This window comes from Narcine bancroftii, chromosome 6, assembly GCF_036971445.1.
Source record: "Narcine bancroftii isolate sNarBan1 chromosome 6, sNarBan1.hap1, whole genome shotgun sequence".
NCBI lineage: Eukaryota > Metazoa > Chordata > Chondrichthyes > Torpediniformes > Narcinidae > Narcine > Narcine bancroftii.
The window spans coordinates 222,993,870-223,015,273 of record NC_091474.1 but is presented as its reverse complement, the minus strand read 5'-3'; the positions used below and the strand labels follow the sequence as shown (position 1 = coordinate 223,015,273).

Below are 21,404 nucleotides of genomic sequence, written 5' to 3'. Positions count from 1 at the left end.
TAATTCTCCCTCTCCTTGGTTCACCATAGATCAACAACTTATTCTTTCATACATGCCCATTAATTTTATTTTGATTATTTGACCGAAAGGAAAATTCATTAGAGGTAATTAATCTCACAGGGCAGCCGTGGGAATGTGGGAGAAAATCGGAGTACTTGGTGAAAGCCCAGCCAGTTACAGGGAGAAGATGCAAATTCCACACTGAGAACAAAAGTGATCACGACCGAACCTTGATTTCAGTGGTTGAGAGAGAGCATCACTAACTGCTGATGGAGCTAGGATCAGATTAAGGCTGATGCTTAGAGTTCAGGAAATTCGGAAGCATATTTGAAATATAATAACATTGGAAAGTAGAATAGCTTCTGATTGAAATGAATGAAGTGTGACAGCTCTTATAGCTCGGTGTTTGAATCAGAGAGCACCTGGAGAGACGCCAATATTGTCATACCTGTTAAAATTTAGTAACAGTATCATGGGTCTCAGCATCATTGAATGGATACAGCACTCCAGGAAGGTTGAGGGGATGTTTAAGAATCTGGTAGACACATGAGAGACTGAACAAAATGAAATATTTTAAAGGTTTGTTGCAAAAAATCTGGCAGTTTAGTTTCCAAGGCAATGGGATTGGGCATGGAGTATTGACTCTTGGGAATACATGTGAGTATGAAGGCGTAGACAGGAGTAAATAGATCACTTGGAGGGATTAAGACATAGGGCTCGGTGTGGTGAAGGTTGAAAGATCATGAAAAATCACTCAAGATATAATGGGAGCTAATGTCTGAACATAGATAGGGAGGTGGGTGCTGCCAGCAAGGAGCAGTGACAGAGGGAAGCACATGGGGGCTTGGTTGTAGAAGGAGTATGAAATGACACAGAATATTGCCAAAGATCAAGGATACACAAAGTGGAAGAAGCAGCAGCACCAGGGTGGAACCTGGCGAATCTGACTGCTCCGTGGAGGTGGAGAACAGTATTGGCAGATTATGGAAGGACTGAAAGGGCCAATGGATGAAATGAAGCCCTGGCAAGTGACTACACTGGTGTGTGTCAGGGGATCCCTTTGCACCAAGGGCTGAGCTACCAAGAGGCAGGACCAAAGGCAGAATTATATTCTGGACATAGCAATAAGAGGAGAGGATTAGAAAAATGGCAGATGTTTGGGTAGGTGTCGATGGGACATAGGTCAATGGTGAGGAGGAATTTCTCTCCACAATTCATGGAAAAGACTGAAGTATTTCTAAATCTCTACCACTGAAAGTTCTGCCTAATTTAAACAACAAATTTCATTTACAATTAATGTTCATACTTCTAAGCACTTAAATAACTTGAATTCATTCCATTGAGGATACAGCTCTCGGTCTTGTAGACAGAAGTAAAACACTATAATCTAGACACCATGGCTGAAGTAAAAACAATGTTGGAGATCCTTAGCAGGTCAAAAAGTGTTCTTTATGTAACAAAGATGAAGATACATCACCAACATTTCAGGCTTGAGCCCTTCATCAAGGTATGAAAAAAATGTTGGCATGCGCCCAAACAAAATGGTAGGGGGGAGGGGTGGGGGGGGGGGTAACCAAGTGGAAGTATTGGGCAGGAGGGGAAGCTTGGATTTATCTGGAAGCAATCAACTGCTAAAGCATTTCCCACCCCATTGAGGGAAGAAGGAAGAGCAAATATGCTGGCAAGTTTCTCCAAAGTGCAAAAATAACAAGTAATTGAAAGTCCCATTAATTGTTGAATACAACAATGTATCAACTATGTATTGAATACAACTATGTATTCAAGACCACCAAGGCAATCGTGTCAAGCCCATATGACAACATTTCTTACTGCATCTTGGTCATATGAGAATAAGCTTGAATTTGAAATCAAACTTCATCGAGAGGAGGATCTGTACTAAATTCGCTAACCTGAGACCTTCAGACCATTGTGGCACCATCCAGTTTGAGCACCCAACACATTTAACTGCAGCATGCAGCATTTGGTGTGGTTGGGTAGTGGGGAGAGGGTGGTTAAAATGAACAATACCACCAGCTATTCCCTACTTAGTCTGCCTGCATTTCTTAAAGGCAAAAGACTCATGAACAGTGGCGGTTTAACCACTATCAGGGCCCTAGGCTGAGCTTTATTAAGGCCCGCCACGGACCCTGGCTACCCCTGATGCCCCTTGCTCCCTGCCATAGGCCTGGCTACCCCCACTGCTCCTCACTCCCTGCCGTGGCCCAGGCCATCCCCACCACTCCTCGTTCCCTAACCACCCAGGTGCCACATTTAGAAGTACCAGTCACCGATCAGACACTGTCAGGGCACCCCTCCTGTTGTTTACTTACCAGTGCAGGTGTCAGGCTGGACATGGGTATTTTGGATCCCCCCTCCTCGAGCACACTGCAAATCTTCATACCGCCGCCAGCTCCCAGAAACTACCGCATGAGTCACCCCAGCAACAGTGCAGTGCCAACTCTGGTCCACAGTCACTAGCTTCACCCGTGCAGTAAATGAGAAACAATAAACTGAGTCCAGGCTACCCTTTACTTCACATAGATGCTGCATGACTCGCACCAGCACATTTGTGTATTGCATTATGATCACAGTGTCTGCAGTCGTGGACATGGTAATTTCAGCAAAAGTACTGAAATATCTTGGGAGGGTCGGGCCCCCTTACCTTTCAAGCCCCTAAGCTTCACCCTAATGGTTAATCTTCCACTGCACATGGGAAGCTGAAGATGCTGTAATCTTGAGCGGCACACAATCTACTGGAGGGACTCCAGTTGCTCTGCTAGATTGCTAAACACAGCAGGTCACATTTAGCTTCCGATTCCAGCATTTGCAGTTCCCTGCAGGTTTCCTCCAGTTAATTGTGTTTGTTAATGGCAGGGTGCAGTTTATGGCAGATTTCATGATGATTGTTCATACTGAAAAGCAAATCTCTCAAATCACTGCTCCAACCTGAGATTTAGATAGGAGAATGCCTCATGAACACATTGGGCATAAATAAACTAGAGGGAGCCCTTCTCCATCCTGATGTCTCCCCTCTTTCAGCATCTATCTGATTTATTTTGCTTTATTTGAAAGGGAAATATCAACTAATATTCATGATTTTATAAAGGGGGTTAAGACCAACAAAATAGATATGTTGAAGTCCTCTTTTGGGAAATTCAGATATTGTTTTGGTCTTGAAATGTTGTCCAATACATGAGTTAAAAAATAGTTTGAAGTGCGTGTTGTCCCAGTCTACAGACCTACTGGAAACTGCCGACTATTTCAATCAGATTTCACATCATCATTTCAACACTCCAACCTTGCATAACTGAAGTTGCATTCACAATAAGAAAGAAAACAAGAAAGTGTTTTGAAAGGCTGATGATGAAGCATATGATCTCCTGACTGAGAGGTGACATGATACATTCCAGTTCACCTATCATATTAACAGGTCAATGGCGGATGCCATCTCACTGGATCTATGCAAGCTCTGGAACACCTGGATGGTAAAGATGCATACATCTGAATGGTCTTTATTGACTACAGATTGGCATTTAACACCATTATCCCCTCATAACTGATCAGCAAACTCCAAGACCTGGGAGTTAACAGCCCTCTGTATAATTGGATCATGGATTTCCTCACCTCCAGACCACAGTCAGTGAAGATTGGTAGGAACATCTCCTCCACAATCTCCATCAGTACCGGAGCACAACAGGATTGTTTTCTTAGCCCCCTGCTCTACTCACTTTACATCTATGACTGTGTGGCTCAGTATGACAATAACACCATCTACAAATTTGCCGATGATACCACAGTCGTGGGTTGTATAAAACAAGGGGATGAGTCGGCATACAGGATGGATATTGAGTTGCCACGAAGCACATTAATTGAAAAGGAGACAGCTTGATTGGTGGCAGACACCATTTCCAGGGGCTCCTGTTATACAGTGTATTGTTAAATTAACAGTAAAGCATTCGTCAAAGGTTGCCATTTTGTGTTGTCTGGTTATTCGATGCATCAACAAACATGGTGTCAGAAGTCTGAACCCGAAGCCTTCAAGTGAAAAGTGAGTAACCAACGCACGTTTGCGACACATTTATGACTGCACCATAATGACAGATGGATTCAGAAGGCCCAACCCACTCATGTTTGAAGGCAATGTGGGTGAGAATTGGCATGTATTTGAACAAGAATACGATATTTTCATCATGGCAGTGCATAGTGATAAGTCTTCCCGAGTCAAAGCGAACATTTTACTAAATTTAGCGGGCTCTGAAACCATTGAAAGGGAAAGGTCATTCGTATATGCAAATGAGGTTCATGAAGGGGTATCGTTATCAGCCCTGCTGAGTCAAGAGAGGACCCCAAGTGTTTAAAAAGAAAATTTTGAGAAATGTGCAATCCACAAAAGAACTTAACGATGGAAAGGCACAGATTTAATACCAGAAACCAGACGCCTAGCGAGTCGATTCAATTATATGTCAGCGACCTAAAAATCAGGGCAAGGACCTGTGATTTCGGAACACTCTTTGATGAGTTGATTAAAGACAGGATAGTCTGCGGCATCTGCAATGAAAGCATAAGAAAGGCACTGCTGTGAGATAATGAACTAATGCTTGCAAAGGCCACCTCCATGTGCCTGGCCTACGAAACCACGGAAGATAACAGCAGAAAGCTAGCCCCTCTGCAGCAGCAAGACACGAACATAGATGCAGTCCAGGCGGGATCTGCGAAGAGGCAGTGGTCGGAAGCCAGAAGAAGATGAAGCCAACCAAGTTCTGCTACACTCTCACCCAGGACGGAGTGCGGCAACTGCGGAGCCGACCATGTGACAAGACGGGAGATGTGCCCGGCATTTGGCCAGCAGTGCACGGCATGCCAGAAATGGAACTATTTTAGCAGATGTTGCAGAGCCAGGCAGCAACTCACCCCGAGATCCAGATACAGGAGGATGATTAACCAGTTGGAACCTGAGCAAAGACAAACCAACTCGGACAACCAGTATTACGTTGATGGATTGACTCTGCAGGTGGCAGGAGACCCAACAAAAATCAGAAGGAATAATGAAGCATTTGTAACAATGAAGATCAATGGTAAAGCAACAGATATGAAAGTTGACACTGGAGCCAATGTAACATCATGTTACAAAGAATGTTCAACCTACTGAGGAAGTTAGAACAGGTCATACCGTGCTCCAAGTCCACAAGTCTAGTGGCATACAGGGGCAGCAAAGTTAGAACTGACAGCACAGTGCAACTGTGGTGCTATGTTCAAGGACAGATGCACATAGTCATAGTCCAAGAAAACGTCCTGCCTCTGCTGGGCCTGAGGACAAGCATGGACTTGGGTCTTGTTTCGTTCAGCAGAGAGGTACACCAGATAAGTCCAGCCGAAGAAAAGATTCTGTGCATCAGATCATCTGAGTACAGTGACTTTTCTACAGAAGAACTGAGGAAACTGCCGGTGACATACTCCGTGCAGTTCGACCCAGAAGTGAGGCCCATGGTTTGTCCAGCATGCCGTATACTGATAGCAATGAAGGACAGGGTTAAGGCTGAGCTGGACAGGATGCAGGACCTAGGCGTGATTACTCCAGTCTTCAAGCCCACCGAGTGGGTGCCCTCCATGGTGGCTGCTAAGAATAAAGATGAACAGGAGATCCAAATCTGCATTGACCAGAAAGATCTCAATACAGCTTTAAAACAACCACATCATCCAATGCGTACCATGGAGGAAGTTGCCATGCAGATCAATAGAGCAAATCTTTGTGGGGTATCACTGTGCCATCATTGTTGATGACATACTCGTAGGTGACAAAGACTTGGAAGAACACGACACAAATTTTAAAAACGTACTTGACAAAGCCTGGAAGGTTAATCTTAAGATCAACCCCCCTAAGTGCAGATTTCGGCTGAACCAGGTCAGTTACGTAGGCCATGTTTTCACTGGAGAAGGCCTGAAGGCAGACCCTTCAAAGACTAGAGCAATCAGTGAAATGCTGGTACCGACAGGGCTACAATATTTCCTAGGCATGGTCAACTACCTGAGCAAGTTCATTCTGAACATCAGTGATCCTACTGCCCCACTCAGGCAGTTGACGCATAAAGACATGGTTTGCTCCTTCTGGAGCAACAACAAAATGTATTCCCCACATTAAAAAAGGCATATGTTATCCCCACCTGTTCTATCATACTACGATGTACGCAGACCAATCATGCTAACCTGTGATGCATCACAGTACGGTCTGGGTGCAGCATGCCTACAGGATGGAAGACCAGTGGCCAACGCATCCAGGTCACTCACCACCACGGAGACCAGATACACCCAAATAGAGAAGGAGTTTTTGGCAGTAGTTTTGCCTGCTCAAAATTCAACGACTACATTTATGGTAGACCAATGACCATAGAGACAGACCACTTACCTCTGACCACAATTCTGAAAAAGCCAATCCATGCGACCCTGCACGATTACAGAGAATGATGCTCAGGCTTCAGAAATATAACCTGACTTTGGTTTACAATTGCGGAAAAGAAATGCACTTTGCCGATGCGATATCCCGTGCTCTTAGAAAATGCACGATCCAGCAAGCTGAGGAAGAGGGCACATTTGATATAATGACAGTAACGCACATCTGTTACTCCTGGTTGGATGAAATGAGACAGCACAAGGCCAAAGGTGCAACTTTGAGGACCCAAGGCACTTTTATCAAGGGCGGTTGGCCCGACAAGCAGTGCAGCCTTCCACCTGAAGTGCAATTCTTATTTCCCATTCTAGGATGAATTACCCATCCCGAATCATTCCTGATGAAACTAGAAACCAGCCACCCCCATCCCTAACCATTCCTTATGAGACCATAAACCAGGATCTGGAATGTGAACCCAGGGTAGACGGAGTTCCCTCAGTAACAATCCATGAAACAAATGGCCGCCACCCCGAGACCACAGATGGCACATCCTTTTAAACTGAAGCACCCCAAGTATCCACTTCCACCAATGGCTACCACATTACACGCTTCGGGTGCATTTGTATCGGGATTAAACTGGACTGACTGTTCACTGCTGAATTATAATTATTGTAATGTACGATACCAACAAGGATTGTAGTATATGAAGGGGGTTGCCAAAGAAAGGGGATGTAGACAGCTGCTTCTATTGGCTGTCTGCATATGCCGCAGCCACTGTACTCTCTACGATACTATTGCGCATGCGCAAGTCCCTGCAAAGCATGTTAGTTGCAAAGGAGACAGAGCTCGTTTGGTGGTGGACACCATTTCCAGGGTGTCCTGGAAATTTCCAGGGGCTCCTGCTATACACTGTATTGTTGAATTTAATAGTAAACCATTCGTCAGAGGTTCCCACTTTATGTTGTCTGGTTATTCGATCCATCAACAAACACAGTCAGTTTGTCTACATTCATTATCTGTTTACAGTTCTTTATTTGTTTACATGCATATGTTGTATACAATTCATGGTAATTCTGCCATGTCCACAGGAAAAAGTATCTCAAGGTTGTATGTGATACTCTGACAATAAATCTGAAAGAACTCCTACTGGTGCAATTAAAAGTAATTAACAACTGCTTTAGAGTAAGAATCTGGATGACTTCTCACTGTTGCTGCCATGACAAGTGAGTGCTGGCCATGATAAGAATCACCCTTAAATATTCTGACTGATGTACTCCTGCATCTTTATTTGTGAGGCATTATTCTACAGTCCATTTTTAGTGAATAATTTCTGTTGACTCCAGTTCCTGTAATGTCTATGTCTGTCATTTGATTTTGTCATGATGACCCAAGCCTTGACAATGTTGTGTTGTCAGCAATATCATTGTGTCAAGCAAAACGATGATTTGATCATCTAAATAAAGAGCCATTGGGTTGGGTTATAAAATCTTTGACTTTTGACCTTCACTTGAGTTACTCAGATTTTGAGAATGAATTCACAATTTATGAATTCAAAAGGGATTGCTCAAATTGCAATGATTAGAAAGTTAAATTAAAGTCAACAGAATAAAGGGGAATATGTGCCATTGGAAACAAATTTTTGTGGTCAAAAATACTTTCAAAATTAATTTTGAAATTTGCTGGTTCTGCAGTGTAGATTACAATTTCTTTCATCAAATTGGTCTTAAGAGAAATGGTCATGGTTTATTGGCAAAAAGGATGGAAAGTAAATAGATGTTGATAGCAAGATGAAGGAGCCTGGGAAATGACAGACAATGAAAGCAGAAATTTGAAATATTTGCCTCTATATTGAAGAAAATGTCATGTTGTCTAATAATGTATGTTGAGATTATTTTTAATGAAACTCAATTTTGGGGGCGTGGCCATGTGAAGGAGCTACAGACATATCTTAGATGAGCTCTCCGTGAAGAGTTTTAAAAAGACGGTTTAAGTTTAAAATTAAGAATTTTTTCACTGTGGATGAACGAAATGAATGCTAAGAATCCAAGACAGCAAAAAACAAAATTGGAAGAGACACCGACTTGGCCAGGATCATCGAATGAAAGCCCGAAAGGGAGTGGCACAAGAGTGGTCTGAGCCTGGCAGTGCTGAGGAGTCGGTGTGAGACCTGAATATAATCCTGGAGAAGATGGAGACTTTATGCAACAGTTTCACGGGTTGAGAGATATGTCAGAGAAGATGTCTAAAGGAATGAATGTTCCAGGTGGAAGTTGACTTGGTTAAAACACAAAAAAAGCTTTGGAAGAAGACGCAAAGAAGTGGGACTTGGATAAACAAGCTGTGCTGGACAAGATTGACCACATGGAGAATTTCAGCAGACGCAATAATGGTCTGAAGGAAGTGACCAAAGGGAGAAACCTGATGAGCTTCTTTGAAACTTGGATCCCAAGACCCAGAAGATCTGATGAACAGTGACTACAGCCAGTCCTGGTAAGACTTTTGAGTTACCAGGAACAGGAAACTGTCTGGGAGCAGCATTTATTCACTCCGAGCAAAACAACGGTCCACCTGAGATTGACAGCGGAAAGGTGTTATTCTTTCAATATTTTAGTCCAACTTTGATTAAGCAAAGGAAGGAGTTCGATGATGTAAAAAGCAATTGTGGTCAAAGAACAAAGTACGATGATATATCCTGCGACTCTGAGGGTCGAAGTAGCGGATGGTAATTGACATTTTATCAAGACTAAGGAAGGAGTGGGAGAATTTTTACGAAGATTATGAAAAGATTAAAAATATTAAGATTAAGAAGAATGTTTACAATGGGACCAAGTAAAAAGTGTATTTTTTTTAACTCGTATTTATTCTTAAATGTTATGGAAATTTGCATGGAGAGTTTAGAAGAGAGTGAGAACTTGGTAAAAAAATAGTAGCAGGGTGGACACTCCGGTCTAAGGGGGACACTGGAGCAGTTTTATAAGAAAGGGAGGGGTTCTTCTTTCTTGGAGGATTCCGTGGGTTTTTTTTCATGGGCTTCCAGGATTTCTTGTTTAAGTCACCATCAGTGCAGGGGCAATATATATGCTTTTTAAAGGGGAAACTTCACTATTTGATTAATCAAAAAGGGTTTATTGCTGAACAATATTTGTTTAAAAATTGTAATGGATAGAATGTTAAAGTTTATTAGTCTGAATGTTAATGGTATAAATGGGTCAGTGAAGAAGAAAAGGGTTCTGGCACTTAAAAAAAGCTCAAAGCGGATGTAGTTTTCCAATAGGAAACACATCTTACTAAACTGGAACATGAGGATGGGTGGGGTAAGTAACTTCCAGCAACATCTTCATTGGTGAACACTGGACATAAAACATTCCCTCTTCCTCTCTTATTTGTTTTTTTTTAATTTTACTTCCTCTTTCAACTCCCACTTTTAACAACCTGGCATTTTAAAAGTCAGTGATTATAAACAACCCCGCCCCTCCCCCCACAGCTAACTACGATTTCAAACCTAATTTTATAGATTTTCAAGACTTGAAACAGATAGAGGGCTTTCCTGAAATAAAACAAAACATAAAATATAGAAAAACTGAGGTCAGGCAGCATTTATCATTCTAATCGATATTAGAAGCTATTTCTCAGCAATTTATTGATTTTGTATCATTAAGCAAAGTTTTGTGTTAAAGAAAATCTAGAGGGATTCTTTATCCAGACTATTTAAAAAAAAATTCTAATTAGTTACATCCAGCTTTCTTTTTGCTGGAGCAGGATTGTTTACTCCAGTTTGACAAAACCCTTGCTCACATTATCACAGCAGTAGGCATTCTGACACTCTTTTCACAGAACCTCTCAACCCCCCACCTTTCTCTTCCCTTCCCCTTCTCTTCCTCCTCCTCTTCCCTTCCCCTTCTCTTCCTCCTCCTCTTCCCTTCCCCCTCTCTTCCTCCTCCTCTTCCCTTCCCCCTCTCTTCCTCCTCCTCTTTCCTTCCCCCACTCTTCCCTTCCCTCCTCTTTCCTTCCCCCCTTCTCTTCCCTTCCCCCTCTCTTTCCTTCCCCCCTTCTCTTCCCGTCTTCATTGAGACACCTGTCTGCCTTTTGACAATAGACAATAAGAGCTGGAGTAGGCCATTTGGCCCGTCGGGCCAGCACCGCCATTTTAGATCATGGCTGATCATTACCATCAGTACCCCTTTCCAGCCTTATCCCCATAACCCTTAACTCCGTTACCCACAAGAGTCTTATCTAACTCTCTTTTGAACATAGTCAGCGAATCCGCCTCTACCACCCTCTGTGGCAGATTCACACTTCTCTGGGTAAAAAAATGCTTTCTCATCTCCGTCCTAAAGGGCCTACCCTGTATTCTTAAACTATGCCCTCTAGTCCTCGTCTCCCCCATCATTGGGAACAAGTAATCAGACTTCACCTTGTCTATCCCCCTGATGATTTTGTATACCTCAATCATGTCCCCCCCTCATCCTTCTAAACTCCAATGGATACAAGTCCAGTTTTTCTAGCCTTGCTGCATATGACAACCCTGCCATCCCTGGAACTAACCTTGTAAATCTGCGCTGCACACCCTCTATAGCTAGTATGTCCTTCCTCAAGTTTGGAGACCAGAACTGGACGCAATACTCCAGGTGGCGTCTCACCAGGGCCCTGTATAACTGCAGAAGGGCATCTCTGTTCCTATACTCCAATCCCCTCTTTATGAAAGCCAACATTCCATTTGCCTTCTTCACAGCTTTCTGAACCTGCATGCTAGCCTTCAGTGACCGGTGAACAAGTACACCCAGATCCATTTGCACTTCCCCACTCCCTAGCTTGTCTCCATTTAAATAATACTCAGCTTTCCTATTACTTCCCCCAAAATGAATAACCTCACATTTGTTCACATTGAAATTCATCTTCCATTTAGCCGCCCACTCCTCCAGCCTGTCCAAGTCCCTCTGCATTTTCCTTACATCCTCCTCACTCCCCACACCGCCACCCAGTTTAGTGTCATCTGCAAATTTGCTCATGTTATTTATAATCCCCTCATCCAAATCATTAACATAAATTACAAACAACTGAGGACCCAACACTGATCCCTGAGGCACTCCACTCGTCACATCCTGCCATTCTGAAAAAGACCCATTTACTCCAACCCTTTGTTTCCTATCTCTTAACCAATTTCCTATCCATGTCAGCACCTTACCTCCAATACCATGCTCCCTGATCTTGCCCACTAGACTCCCGTGCGGTACCTTATCAAAGGCCTTCTGGAAGTCCAAATACACCACATCCACTGGCTCTCCCGAGTCCACCCTCTTTGTCACATCCTCAAAAAATTCCAGAAGGTTAGTCAAGCATGACTTACCCTTAAGGAATCCATGCTGACTAGCCCTTATACTATTATTACTGACTAAGTGTTCTGCTATTTCTCCTTTTATGATGGACTCCAATATCTTCCCCACCACTGATGTCAGGCTAACCGGTCTATAATTTCCCGTTTTCCCCCTCCCTCCTTTCTTAAAAAGCGGCACCACATCAGCCACTCTCCAATCCTCAGGGACCTCCCCGGAATCTATGAACTTTGGAAAATGTCAACCAGTGCCTCCACAATTTCCATAGCCACCTCTTTAAGCACCCTAGGATGCAGCCCATCAGGCCCTGGGGATTTATCAGCCCTCAGTCCCAACAATTTACTCATAACCTCCTGCTTCTGGATCCGGATATCCATTAGATCCCCTACCTCCCCAGTAAAGTTCCCCAAGTCTCTTGGTACCGCATGACCATTACCCCCTAACTGACTATAACCTATATCCTCCTTGGTGAAGACAGTTGCAAAGTATTTGTTAAATTCCTCTGCCATCTCCTTGTTTCCGGTAATAATTTCACCCTTGCCCATTTTCAAAGGGCCAATTTTAGACCGAACCAATTTCTTCCTCTTCACATACTTAAAAAAGCTTTTGCTATCCTCCGCAATATTATCTGCTAATTTCCTCTCGTACTTCATTTTCCCGTCTCTTATGGCTTTCTTAGTTACCCTCTGATGTTCTTTGAAGGTTTCCCAATCCTCTAATTTCCCACTCCGCTTCGCTATCTTATAATTACTCCCTTTGGACTTGATAATGCACTTGATTTCCTTAGTTAGCCAGGGCTGCCATTTGCATCTCCTAGAGCCTTTCCTCCACTTTGGAATAAATTTGTCCTGAATCCTGTGAAAAATGTCCATAAAAACCTGCCATTTTTCCCCAGTTGTCCTCCCAGCTAGTGTATCTTCCCATTTTATTTTGGATAGCTCCTCCCTCATAGCTGCAAAATTCCCTTTATTTAACTGAAGTACAGATGCTTCCGACTTCCTTTCCATTTCCCTTTCTAATTGCAGCTTAAAAGTAACCATACCATGGTCACTATTCCCTAATGGCTCCCCTACATCAAGGTCACTTATTAAGTCTGCGTCGCTGCACAGCACCCAGTCCAGAATCGACTTCCCCCTGGTAGGTTTCTCCACTAGCTGTTCCAAGAAAGTATCTCGTAGACATTCTATAAACTCGCTCTCTTGTGTTCCTGCCCCCGTCTGATTATCCCAGTCCACCTTCATGTTGAAGTCCCCCATAACTACCGTATTGCTACCACTTTGACATGCCACTCTTAATTCCTGATTTATACTACTACCGATATCTGAGCTACTTTTCGGAGGCCTGTAAATGACCCCCATTATATTCCTCTTGCCCTTGCAATTTCTTAATTCAATCCAAACAGACTCTACCTCACCTATTTCAATGTCCTTCCTTTCAAACGCCTGAATCTCATTTCTTACCAACAGAGCTACCCCACCTCCTCTTCTTAACTTTCTGTCCTTTCTAAAGGACGTGTACCCTGGAACATTTATTTCCCAATCCTGCCCTTCCCGCAGCCATGTCTCCGTTATTCCGACAATGTCATAACCTCCCATCGCCATTTGCGCCTCAAGCTCATCCATTTTATTCCTTACACTCCTTGCATTCATACACAATACCTTGATGCCATACCTCCTTTCTCCCTCCAACTTGGTGCATTCGTTCTTATTCTCCCATCACTTTTAGCTCCCTTATTCCTTATTGTTTCACCGTCTATCGGAACCACCCCTATATTCTCTCTCCTATCTACTTCCCTATCAGTCCTGTTCCCTTCCCCCTGCCAAATTAGTTTAAATCAGCTCCGACAGCTTTATTAAACCTAACTGCCAGTATATTGGCCCCCTTCGCATTCAGGTGTAAACCATCCCTCCTGTATAGGTCCCGTCTTCCCCAGAAGAGATCCCAATGGTCAATGAACCTGAATCCCTGCACTCTGCACCATTCCCTCAGCCACACGTTGGCTGACGCCTTGGAGTTGGTCTCAGGCCCAACATATCGTTACCTCCTGTGGACGTTGCGAGACGGGCTGAGTTCCTCCAGGATTTCTGGGTGCGTGTTTTGTTACCACACTGCTCTCCCCACGGAACCTGACTCACTCTGTATTGTCATTTCCTGCTGCTATTCGTTTTTGCTGATGCGCAAGTTATATATTTAAAAAAAATTCTCTCCTGGATCTGGAAGTCAACGCAAAATTATTCTGGGGAAATCAGTATAACATTAAAATAAATGGGGTCAAAATAGAGACATCAACACTGAGGATGCTGGAATCTTGGGCAAACAAGGGGGAAGCTGGAGGGTCTCCGCGGGTCAAAGTTTGGGGTCGGGACCCTTTCTCCAGACACTTCGCGAATGGTGACCCGTCCAGCCGGCGGGTTGCGCATGCGCACGGCGGGCCCGGAGGAGCGCGCACATGCGCACGGCGGGCCCCGGGCGGAAAAGGAGGACACTTTGCAGCCCTGTCGTCCAGCCCGCAGCGGCGCGTTTTAGAAACTTCGCGACGTGCCGTGTTTTGGATTTCGTGCAATGGCGGCGCTCATGAGAGGGTGAGTCTTGCTCGGGATAGGCGGAGAGGGAAGCCCGGAGAGAGGCGGCGGAGACATGTCCTGGAATTGGGTCGAATTGGAGTTAAACTCCAGACGCTGGGGTCGCTGGTCATGCCCAAATGTGCCGGAGAAACTCAGCTGGGAGATGCTGCGTGACCGTCTGAGTTTCTCAACACATTGTGTATTGGCTTCCGTTCATGGTCACAGGACAGGCAGAGGTTTTTGAGATTGAGATAAATACAGAATACAGGACATCCTTCTCGGAGCACGCAGTCCTCGTGGAAAGAGAAATGGTGTACCTTTCAGACTCCCAGTCTTTCAACAGAACTTCATGAAAGTAAACCAAAATGTCCTGCAGATAGTGCCTAGATTACGTCGAGATTTTGTTCCTGAAAACTGTCCTTAAGTCAGAAACGAGCAACTTAATTGTTCAATGAGGATTGATTAGCATGAACTTTTAAAAAAATGTCTTATCTGATTACAAAGTTCAAACCTCGTTTCTATAAAGTATTGATGTTTGATAAAGTAGTTGATAAGTTTTAATAGAAATGTTAATAGAGAAAAATGAGATGACATCAAAGAAAGTCTTTTTGTTCAGACACCTCTCATGTTCCCCCACACCTTGAAACGTTGGTGATGTATCTTTGCCACATAAAGGCACTGTTTGACCTGCTGAGTTTCTCCAGCATTTGTGTGTTTTTTTTCAAAGAAAGCCTTGTCTCCTCCTGAAGAACAGGTAACTTGCATTGCCATGGCGGAAGTAAAGAAGATCCTATCGAGGGTATACAAAGCAGCAGATTTGGATAACATTTCTGGACAGGTCTGTGTGCCCCAGCTGATGGAAGTCGTAACTGACATCTACAATATCTTACCGCCACAGGATCCAAGGCGGTGACGGTAACTGGACTAAATGACTACCTCCCAGTGTCACTGACATCTACTATCGTGAAGTGCTTTGAGAGACTGATGATGGAACACATCAATGTGCACCTTGCAGCAACATTAAACCCATTCCAGTTTGCCTACTGTCCAAACCAATCTGCAGAAGATGCAATAACCTTGACCCTCCACTTCATCCTGACCCACCTAGAGAACGATGCCTCATATGCCAGGCTGTTGTTCATTACTGAGATATTGGTTTAAACTGTCCTTGCTGAGAGTCAACACTCCTCCTTGCAATTGGATTCTGAACTTCATGATGGAAAGTCCACAGGGTGCGGGATGGCAGCAAAACTCCAAGCCCCATCACACTGCACACTGGCGCACTTCAGGGCTGTGTGCTCAGCCTGCTACTATTTATGCTGCTGACTGATTCATTTCCAACAGAATCATCAAATTTGTGGATGATCCAACAGTTGTTGGTCTCATAAACAGCAATGATGAGTCACATTATAGAGAGGAGATTGAAAGGCTTATAAATTGGTGTAAGAACAACAACCTGAGACTCAGTGTGGATAAGACAAAGGAGATGATTGTGGATTACACATTAATGGCTCCATTTTGGGAAGAGTGGAGAGTACAAAGTTCCTTGGCATGCATCTCCTGGACTCTCAACATCTCATTGGTCAGGAAGGCAGAGCAATGCCTACACTTTCTTAGGAGGGCAAGGCTACAGGCTCCATCTTGACCACCTTTGACAGGAGCACAGTTGAGAATGTCCTGTCTGGCTGCATCATTGTGTGGTATGGTAGCTGCAGTACATCAGACCAGAAGTCTATACAGAGAATCATTAAAACAATTGAGAGGATCACTGGAGCTGCCTTCTCCTCTAGTTCCTTAACATTTTTAAAATTTTTTGGGACTGGTTATATTTTGAATTAATTTGCTGCCACTCCTAATGTTCAATTTCTGGAGACATTTGCTATTTCTTTAACAGACGTACTGATCCTGACAAAAAAAGTTGTTAAACATGGGAAAAGAATGTTTTTCCCCATGAAAGGTCTTTAGTACCTCAGGGAGCCCCTGTGGAGATCCCTTGGCTGGCATATGAAAAAGCAAATCTTTAATCTCTGAGTTCAAGGAAAAAAAAAACAGTAATCCAATATCTTATATCCATATCCTACTGGGAACCAGGGGGTCTTGCTCAAGTGAATAATGTGACAATATTTATACCAGTCATTCTGACTGTAAAGTTGAGGGTTCAGCCTCAAGGTTCGTCTGATCCCACTGCATGGCATCTGAGCTCCATATTTCAATGCATAGGCAGAGATGTTCAAGGTAAATATCATCTCATCTCATTACATTTATTCTGCTTATCAGGGTCTAAACCTGACACATCCTACGTTGCAATTTCTCCCCTATTTCTTCCAGCTAAGTGACTAACTAATTAAAAAGATGTGATAAGAAAAATTAATTAAATATCACCCTTTTCGTGGCAGGATCTGCTGATGACTCTCTTCCCTGCCTTTAGCCTGGATCCAGGAGTGTATCGGGTGTAAAGTTAAGCAGTTCCTCCCTGATCAAACATGTTGCTGATGCTGAGAAATGTGAAGTATGGACCTGCTCTGGCTGGTGCGTTCAATCACAGCCGCTTTTTGTACTCTACGATATCCCCTTCCTCTTGGACTAAAGTGGTGTCGGAAGCTGAGAAGATTGTTGGCTACCCAACCTCCTTCATGAGTCTACGCTGCCTGCTCAGTGATGAGTTGAGCAACATTGCCCTTCACGTCAGAAAGTTATTTGGAACGAAACATCCTTTAATATCTACAGCCAGGTAAAAAAAAAGTTGTTTGATTAAAAATGTATGACATGAGGTTATGGAAACCATTAGATTATGTCATGATGGTATTTCCTGTTGGTTTATTATTTTGATGTACCCTAGAAAATAATACAAATCTTAAGAGCAATTTATGTCAAGTACCAGTATCTGTTGAATTGACAAAGGAGTATAAGCTAGGAAGTTTTTTAAAAAAAAATAAACAATGCAATGCTGGCTTTATTGACTGTTCCCAACCTGGGTGTTGGTGGTACAGGATTGCTGCCAAAAATTGCAAGGTGGGCAAGTGGCCAACATTTTTTAAAAATAGATGAAAGCAAAAATAAGAGAGTCAGGGAGAGTGCAGATATTGGAATCTGAAGCCAAATGTAACCTGCTGGAAGAACTCAGTGGGCCAAGCAGCATTGGTGGAAGAAAACTCTGCTTTCTTCCTCACCACCATGCAGTGTCCCAAACAGCCCTTCCACATGAGGTAAAGATTGACATATACTTCACCTGAAGAATTCGGTGCCCCTGAATTTTTAACATCGGTGAGACCAAGCTCTTACTTAAGGATCATTTCGCAGTGGTGCTTTCCCCAGTGGTCATCCTGAGCTCCCGGTTACATCCCATTTCAATTCCCCTTCCCTCTCCCACACCTACTTGTTTCTTCTGGGCCTTCTCCACTGCCAGAGGGAGACTCAACACAAACTGGAGGAACAGCACATCGTGTTCTGCCTGGACAGTCTACAGTGCAATGGTATGAACACAGAATTTTCTAATTGCAAGTCCCTTCTCTCTTCTTCTGTACCCTTTGTGCTTGGTGTACCTCTTATCACCCCTTCCCCCTTAATTTCAGCCGCCCCCCCCCCCCCCCCATTCTCATACTGCCTTTTTGGTTCTGCCCCATCTCCCCACTAAATTTGTCTGCTACTTTCTCCCCGATATCACCTCAACCCCTGACCCCCACCACCACCTCCCAGGTTCCATCTGGTCTTTCTTTATACCACTATTTTCATCTTCTGATCAGATTTCAGCACTGGCAGGCCTTTGTCTTTGAATTACCCACTCTACCCTGTGTGACTATCTTCCTCCAGCTGACCCTTATTTTTGCCTCTCTTTCTCCCATTTGTCAGTCCTCTGCCTCTGTCCACCTGCCAGGTTCCAACACCTTCCTGGTTGGTCAACCATGAGTGAGGGGCCCCTGTCTCACCCCTTCCTCCTTACACTGGCTTCTATAGCAAGGTTTTCTCTTTCCTGATAAAGAGTATCGGCTGGAAGCATCAACCATTCCTTTTCTGCCACTGAGGCTGCTTGTCCTGCTGAGGTCTTCCAGTGCAGTATGTTTGGCAAAAGTAAAACATAAGAAAGCATTTGACTGTGACCTGTCCTCAGGGCATTTCTGACTACTTTAATGGAGCAGCCCGGGATATCTTCAGTTGTTCATGGAGGAGGACGGGTGTGAATTTTACTGAGTATAAACAAATTGGGTTTTCTTCTGAAAAGGTTGGCAGCTACTGGTGTAAAGAGCTTGCTTCCCTTCTGCTGGCCACTTTATTTCTCTTAAAGTAATGACTTCTAGTTAAGATATTCAAGAAGTTAGTGAAGGTTCTGAACAAATATGTTCCTGTGAAGTTGTGCATCTTCTAAATCTGGAGAGGCATCATTTCAAGAAGTGCACAAGGTAACATGTTGGTGGACAGAAGCTGATGAAGAAGTCTGGAGGCCGTGCATTATACCTTAAATGGAACATATAAAGTAAACATAGTTTGAACAATATCAACCAGGTTCTGAGATTACATAGTTTGGTTTCCTTGTATTGGGGAGAGATGATTCGGTGCCATGGACCCATTCCAATTCACCTCTCATAGTAACAAGTCTATGGTGAATGCTATCTCATTGGCTCAACACAAATCCCTGGAATAACTGCACAGCAAAAATGCATTCATCAGGATACTCTTTATTGACAATAGTTCGTCATTGAACACCATCATTCCTTTAAAATTGATCAGCAAACTCCAAGACCGGGGACTCAATAGCCCTCTGTAGAATTGGATCCTGGATTTCCTTACCTCCAGACTGCAATCCGTGAAGATTGGTAAGAATATCTCTTCCACAATCTCCATCAGTACCGGAGCACCACGTTACTGTGTTCTTAGTCCCCTGCTCAACTCTACACGTATGACTGTGTGGCTTGATACGACAGCAACACCATCTACAAGTTCGCTGATGATATCAAGTTAGTGGGTTGTATAAAAAGGGGTGATGAGTCAACATACAGGAGGGAGATTGAAAACTTGGCTGAATGGTGTACCAGCAACAACCTTGGACTCAATGTCACCAAAACCAAGGAGCTAGAAAACCAGAGGTCTATGATCCAATGATCACTGGGGGGATCAGAGGTGGAGATGGTGAGCAAATTTAAATTCTTGGGAGTCTTTATCTCAGAGGATCTTTCCTGAACCCAACACACTGATGGCATTGTGAAGAAAACCCATCAGTGCCTCTAGTTCCTCAGGAGTTTACAGAGGTTTGGAATGACATCAGAAACCCTGGCAAATTTCTACAAATGTGAAAGTGTGCTGACTGGCTGCATCATGGTTTGGTATGTAAAATTATGATGGGTGTAGATGGAATAAGTGCAAGCAGGCTTTTTCCACTGGTTAGGTGAGATACAAATCAGAGGATTAAGGGTGAAAGGAAAAGTTTACAGGGAATATTAAGGGGAATGTGGATTACAAGATAGTTGCTAAATTATTGGCAAATAGGCTGGAATTTTTTTAATGAAAACTAATTAACAAGGACTAAACAGGATTTATTTAAAAAAAAAGAAAATTGGCAGATAATATAACTAGCTAGGTTGATGAGTTTAATTCATCTAGCCCAAAAGAGAGACATATTAAGTGTAGCAGTGGCTTTAGATGCAGAAAAGGCATTTGATAGAGTGGAATGGGACTTTCTTTTTAAAACACTTACTAAATTTGGCTGAGGACAAACATTTATAAATTGGATAAAAGCATATATTTATCCAAGAGTAGTGACAAATGGTCTTATGTCTGATTATATTAAATTAACAAGGTCAACAAGACAAGGTTGTCCATTATTGCTTGCCCTTTTTGTATTAGTAATTGAACTGTTAGCTGAATTAATTAGAACAGACTTAGATATTAAGGGTATTAAAATAGGGGCTAATGAACATAAAATTAGTTTATTGCAGATGATGTAATTGTTTATTTGACAGACACAGAAAATTCGCTAGGTAAGTTACATATGCAATTAGAACAATATGGAGCAGTTTTTGGATATAAAGTTAATTGAGATAAAAATGAAATCATGCTATTGACTTTTGGTGTCTATACGCAATGTAGACAAAATATGAAATTAAAATTGCCTGAATGTGCAATAAAATATTTGGGAATTAGAATTGATAATCAGTTAGGGAATCTTTTTAAAATTAATTATGGGCCATTTTTAAAGAAAATTGAAGAGAATTTTTACATGGGTGGATTTACCAATTACATTAATTGGCTGAGTAAATTGTATTAAAATGAATATTTTTCCACAGGTGCAATATTGATTTCAATCTTTACCCACTGATATTCCTAAAAAGTATTTTAAAGATCTAAATAAAATTATAAGGAAATTCTTGTGGAAAGGGAAGATGTCAAGGATTTCTATCGAAAAATTAGCTTGGAAATTTGAATTGGAAGGTTTACAGCTTCCAAATTTCGAGTATTATTATTAAGCAGCTCAACTACGATTCCTTTCTTTTGAGGAAGGAGAAAAAATTAGCCTGGGTTAATATAGAAATGAATAAGATGGATGAAAAAGAATCTGATGAATTTCTATATAAATCAAATGAGGTATTATTAACTTCAGAAACAGGCATATCAATATTAAGACATTTGGTTAGATTATGGGATAAGGAACATATGTTGATGGGAGTTAAGGGGTATGGATTAGGGAGGATGCCACTGGTGCAAAATAAATTGATCCCGTTTACGTTGAATAATATAAATTTTATTAACTTGTCAAAAAAAGGAATAAAATTTATTAAAGACTTATCAAGGCAGATATTTAATGACATTTGACTAATTGAAAGCTAAATATGGAATACAAAATAATACAATATTTGGATATTATGAATTAAAGGCTTATTTACAAGAAAGATTAACTACATCTTATTTACCATTAGAGGATGATGAAATAGAAATAATATCAAATCCAAATGCAAATCATTTTTTTTTATCAGTTCTGTATTTATTATTTTTGAGGGGAATAACGAAGAAAGATTTTCATAAATCTTAACAAAGGTGGGAAAGGGACCTGGGTATAGATAGAAATTAGACACAAATATGATAGTATGAAAAATACAATAAAGGATATATATAGAATGGTGCAATACAACT

The 21,404-nt window shown here is 42.5% G+C and overlaps 2 protein-coding genes across 11 annotated transcripts in view; one reads left to right on the top strand and one right to left on the bottom strand.

Moving 5' to 3' along the window:
- Positions 1-14,095, bottom strand: part of sobpa (sine oculis binding protein homolog (Drosophila) a) — a 427,151-nt gene extending 413,056 nt beyond the window's left edge. Inside the window, exon 1 of the mRNA XM_069887499.1 lies at positions 13,760-14,095. The gene's annotated coding sequence lies outside the window, so the exon portion shown is untranslated. The remainder of the gene's footprint in view (positions 1-13,759) is intronic.
- The window catches only part of pdss2 (prenyl (decaprenyl) diphosphate synthase, subunit 2), a 243,407-nt gene continuing 235,729 nt past the window's right edge, over positions 13,727-21,404 (top strand). For 8 of the 10 annotated variants that reach the window (XM_069887514.1, XM_069887512.1, XM_069887511.1 and 5 more), the window contains exons 1-2: positions 14,206-14,300; positions 16,679-17,013. In XM_069887514.1, coding sequence (XP_069743615.1) covers positions 16,766-17,013 — 248 coding nt within the window. In that variant the 5' untranslated portion in view covers positions 14,206-14,300; positions 16,679-16,765. Of the gene's footprint in view, positions 13,807-14,205; positions 14,301-14,825; positions 16,518-16,678; positions 17,014-21,404 lie in introns of those variants that run through there. The other 2 variants (XM_069887508.1, XM_069887507.1) reach the window with 2 other exon arrangements.